This window comes from Toxotes jaculatrix, chromosome 24 (genome assembly GCF_017976425.1).
Source record: "Toxotes jaculatrix isolate fToxJac2 chromosome 24, fToxJac2.pri, whole genome shotgun sequence".
NCBI lineage: Eukaryota > Metazoa > Chordata > Actinopteri > Toxotidae > Toxotes > Toxotes jaculatrix.
In genome coordinates, this window is record NC_054417.1 from 1,387,919 (window position 1) to 1,393,206 (window position 5,288).

General features: G+C 43.9%; 1 protein-coding gene across 1 annotated transcript; it reads left to right on the forward strand.

The window, feature by feature from the left end:
* The first annotated feature begins 445 nt into the window (after nucleotides 1-445).
* mstna (myostatin a) lies at nucleotides 446-2,572 on the forward strand. Its single transcript, XM_041032357.1, has 3 exons — nucleotides 446-773; nucleotides 1,500-1,870; nucleotides 2,179-2,572. The coding sequence occupies exons 1-3, from the start codon at nucleotides 446-448 to the stop codon at nucleotides 2,557-2,559; spliced, it is 1,080 nt and encodes a 359-aa protein (XP_040888291.1). The 3' UTR covers nucleotides 2,560-2,572.
* Nucleotides 2,573-5,288: the final 2,716 nt, after the last annotated feature.

Below are 5,288 nucleotides of genomic sequence, written 5' to 3' on the forward strand. Positions count from 1 at the left end.
AACCTTACAAATCCGAGGGAGAGAGAAACACACAAACAAAGCTGGTTCTTGAAGTGTGAAAGCAGCTGCAGAGGAATGAACCTTACACCTGCTGAAGTGTCTGGAATCATCTCCTCTCTGATGAATTTATGACTTGTCAGCACTTGAACTGGCTTTGGAAAAGTGCTCCACACATAAATAGCATTATAATTATTTTTATCTTAAACAACAGTTTATAAATCAGTTGTAGAATGTAGAACAAATTCTTGAAGAAAGATCGTGGTCTTTAATCACGTCTCATTTAAAGTGGACAGTATTGATCATGAAATCCTGCTACCTCTTTAAATCTCCTCTCCGATTTAAAAAAAAAAAAAAATCTTCCCTGCAGCCAATCATAAAGTCCTGAGGTCCGGGCACAGACTCATATGAGCCGGCGTCACTGTACCAACCTCTTCTTCTCTCCAGGATGCTCCTCTTGCTCTCTCTGACCGTCTTCTTCTCTGTGGGTTTCTCCATGGAGACGAACCAGACCTCCAAGCTGCTGGCGGAGAGCGGGGAGCAATGCTCGGCCTGCGACTTCAGGGAGCACAGCAAGCAGATGAGGCTCCACAGCATCAAGTCCCAGATCCTCAGCATCCTGCGGCTCGAGCAGGCGCCCAACATCAGCCGGGACATGATCCGCCAGCTTCTGCCCAAAGCGCCTCCTCTGACGCAGCTCCTGGACCAGTACGACCCGCGGGTGGAGGACGAAGATCACGCCACGACGGAGACCATCATCACCATGGCGACCAAGCGTAACTAAACCAAAGCAAAAAACATTTTACATTTTCTGTTTTGATCTGCAACAGGATCTTTTCTAAACGTTGCGCGTAAAAAGCCAAATCCGCGCGTAAATTCTGCGCGTAAAGTTTCCAAGTAAACGCCCAGAAAACAGGAGACATCATTTATATCTGTGACGCCTGAAAACGAATATATACGTGTAATGTACATTAAATAGAATTATATCATTAGAGCACTGATAGAGAATCAGCTGTTGAGCAGTATTGTAACAATTAACAAGACTAAAGAATAAAAACAACACAGCCCATATGGTGGCTCATATTATTATATACAGCATTATATTATTATAGAAGTGTTGTTAAATATATCAGAATATTCTTGTATTTAACTTCAAGGTAAATAACAAAGATCAGTGGAGTAAAACCTGCGGTTGCAGTTTCCCATGACAAACCCCAGTCCAGTCCCTCACCCTGAACCCAGGCCAGTATAAACATGCACACACATTCACTAATTGCCCCGTATACTGGGGAACTTCAGCGTATACTGGGGAACTTCAGCGTATACTGGGGAAGAGCGTTGAGTTATTGTGTCCTACTGGAGGTGGTAAAGGAAAGGTCAGGGGTCACCAGACTAAAACAGCAAATTTCACCCAGCCCTGACAGAGCACAGTCCAAACGTTTGTATGCAACAAGATAATCTGACGTTTTGTATGTATGATTTATGTGAATGATTTCTTCCAGCCAATCCCATTGCCCAGGACGAGCTGTCCTCCTGTTGTCTGTTCAGCCTCAGTCCAAAGATCCAGCCCAAAAACATCCTGAGCGCTCAGCTGTGGGTTTACCTGCGGCCGGCCGACATGGTCACCACCGTCTTCCTCCAGATCTCCCACCTCAAACCTGGAAAGGAGGGAAACAACACCCGTGTCCGCGTCCGCTCCCTGAAGATCGACACCGACGCCGGCGCCAGCTCCTGGCAAAGCGTCGACATCAAGTCTCTGCTGCAGGCTTGGCTGCGTCAAACAGAGACCAACTACGGCATCGAGATCAACGCCTACGACTCCAGAGGAGAAGACCTGGCTGTCACCTCTGCAGAGCCCGGAGAGGAAGGACTGGTGAGCTCACAACAAACCCAAATATTAAGTCCAGTTCTCACACACACTCAAGGTCCACTTACCGTGCTTGTTCTGGAGCTTTTGATGATTCTGCTGTTTCCAGGAACCTCTGCCTTCGGACACTGTCTTTTCTGGTTCCTATTTAACTGCAGTTCTGTCTCATTCTTGGGCAGTGGCTTGTGAATTGTTTGCTCATTATCAGTTTGCCTCTTCACAACAGTGCACTCTGAAATCTGTGCATTTTCTCTGGCCTCCAATTTCAAAAGCTTTAAAGCCACTGACCACCTGTACTACACTTTCCTTTCTAGCAACCATTCATTGAAGTGAAGATCCTCGACAGCCCTAAGAGATCCCGTCGTGACTCTGGCCTCAACTGCGATGAGGAATCTGCAGAGACGCGCTGCTGCCGCTACCCGCTGACCGTCGACTTTGAGGAGTTCGGCTGGGACTGGATCATCGCGCCCAAACGCTACCGGGCCAATTACTGCTCGGGGGAGTGTGAGTTCATGCACCTGCAGCAGTACCCGCACGCACACCTGGTGAACAAGGCCAACCCACGGGGCACTGCGGGGCCCTGCTGCACACCCACCAAGATGTCGCCCATCAACATGCTCTACTTCAACCGCAAGGAGCAGATCATCTACGGAAAGATCCCGTCCATGGTGGTCGACCACTGCGGCTGCTCCTGAGGGAACCCGGGCATCCTGCAGGACTGAGGCTCCATCTCAGAGGCTTCATTTCCAAACACGGACACACTAGTTTCTGAAAAGAAGCCAGTAAACAGGTTTTCAGAATATTAAAATATCATCCACAAGAGAGATGAAAGGAGTTTCTTCAGGGAGTGGACCCCTAAGCTTATGTTTTAGTTTTGAACCAAAGCTTTCAGTAATGAACACCAGAACTAGATATGAAGAAAACTCCTTGAAGCATATGTTCAGAAAATCCATGCTACTTCACCTACACTTGAATTTTACAGTGTTGGTAAATGTTGGTAAATGATAAACTGAGCCTTCATGGTCTGTTCTGGAAACACTCATATCTCACTTTCAGCAGGTAATCAAATGTGATGATTTAGCTGATTTCCAATATAAATTTATCCACCATAACATAAAATATTCTCACATAAACTAAGGCTCAGTCACCATTATCTGTCACGCATGGACAGATAGACAGACTCCTGCTGCTTCCTGTCCCCCTGGCCAATGAAAACGTGTCCTGATTTGAGCTTTGAACCAGAACAAACCCAGCAGGACGTCTCCCATGTGCGTCTTTATTTTAAAAAACATGAACCGTGTGACTCTGAGCCGACACGTCGCCCCTCTCTGTCCCAACGCTTGTTTGCAAACTCCTCGCTGTGACCCCTTCTCCAGCATCACAGCAACAGAGGGAAAGGGACGTGTTTTTAAGGACGTTGTTACAGGTGTCTCGTTCAGTGGTGTGATTTTATTCTGCCAATTCTGATTTTGCTTGTGACGGACTGTGTGCCATGTTGGCTTTGATACCTGATTAATAGTCGAAATTACAACGTGAAAGCAGAAAGCTTGGTCTCAGAGGGAGGTTTCATCTCCATCTGAAGCTGAGTGCAGATGTCCCGACTGTTGTTGTGCATCATGGGGGGCTTTGTTCTGCTGTTGGAACAGAACGTCCACGAGTGACACAGACTCACGTTTGAGATTCTGCAGTGAACTTGAGTTAACTTTTTTTTTTTTTTACATAGTCACATTGCTGCAGCAGTTTCCATCTAAGTCAGTTGTTTTGCTTTTTCTCCAAAAATGTGTCAGTGAAGCAGCTTTATTCCTCTTTGTAAGATTTATAATCTCAGTATAACATCATGCTATGGTGGATACTTGATATATTCTGTTTTTAAGAAATGATGAGGATGATAAATGTATTTAAGAGGAGGAATGAAAGAAGTGTATTTGGATGGATATTTTTTGTATCTTGTATTTGTTGCTATTTATCTTCACACAAGTGAGAATGACTTGATTGTTAATGTTCACTTACATTCTGAATATATGTGCTATGAAAAGGATCCTGTGAGTTTGGTTGTTTTCCAAAGTAAATGGCAGTATAACTTTTTACCAGTGGTAAATGTAAATGGAAACCATTGCTTTACATTCCCATTTACCAGTGGGAATATAAAGCACTGGTTTCCAACCTTTTTGTCTCACGACCCCCAAATGTGTTTATATGTAAAGATGTGTAACCAGTTGAATATGTGGATTATTTTGTTTGGAAATCACTGATGAAAAGTAGAAGTGTGTAAAGAACAGGCCGTTTGAGTGTGGATGTTTAATGCTAATATCTCTGTTGTTGTTAAAGGAGTCGTTTAAAGTTCCTGCAGATTGGTAGTCAGTGTTATTGGAAGTGTGAAATCTGCTCCACACAGGTGCCGTGAAGTTTCTGGGTAACGCAGCTCTTCAGATATAATGAGTTACATGTTTCCGCCACACGGGGGCACCAAAATTCACTGTACCTGAGGTTTAAGTTTCATATTTGGCCTTTTTCACTGAAGCATCGGTGTGAGCTCTGGATGTGTCTCCTGGTGTTTATACATATACATGAATAATGATAAATGCACAGTAAATGTCAGAATTGTTAGAAATACAGTGAAGGGTGTGAGGAAAGATAAGGAGTTATTACTAATTTCTATGCATTAATATGAATATTAGCACCTGCTTCATCACAGTTTATAGAGCAAACTGCAGTTTGTGGATAAATTTGTAAATAGTTGTGATTTTTTCAGTGTTGCTGGGACATGATTGCGTTATTCTTTTGTGCTGCAGAATAAAATACTCTGTAAATTATGGCATGAGGGAAGTGTGTCATGTTAAAGGCACAGAGAAAACACAATGCTGTATTTCAACCATTAGAACCAAGTCCAATTAATCATCCTGCAAACATCTCACTTCTATCTCTGACTCCTTGGGTAGAATAAAATGTACAGTAAAATAGGTTAGAGTCTTATTTTCCAATCATATCATCTTTCCTCCTGATTTCGGGGCAGATCTATCAGGGTCCTGTCTGTGCCTACTGCCCCGTACAGCGCGTTAAGTTTCGGTTTCACAGACGTAGGTGTTTGCAATACTTTCTCTTTCTCTGAAAACACGTGGTCCCTGGAAGCTGTTCTGTTTATTGGCCTCTCTCCATCGAAAACCCGCAGTTTTCCTACTTTGAATCATTTAAAATAGATTTTACACAGAGTGTGAAAAGCTCTGAGTCTAATATAAAACCAAAGCTTGTGTTTGTTGTTTAGTTTGTGTTCGTATGAGTTAGTTTATATAATGAACACTTTGTATAAAATTGCTGTTATGGGGTGGCCGGCTCAATGACACAACAGCCGCTCTGCTGTCGTTCTGATTGGCTATCACAGGCCTGAGGGCGGGCACAAGCCATGAATACCAAGCAGTGGTTGGCT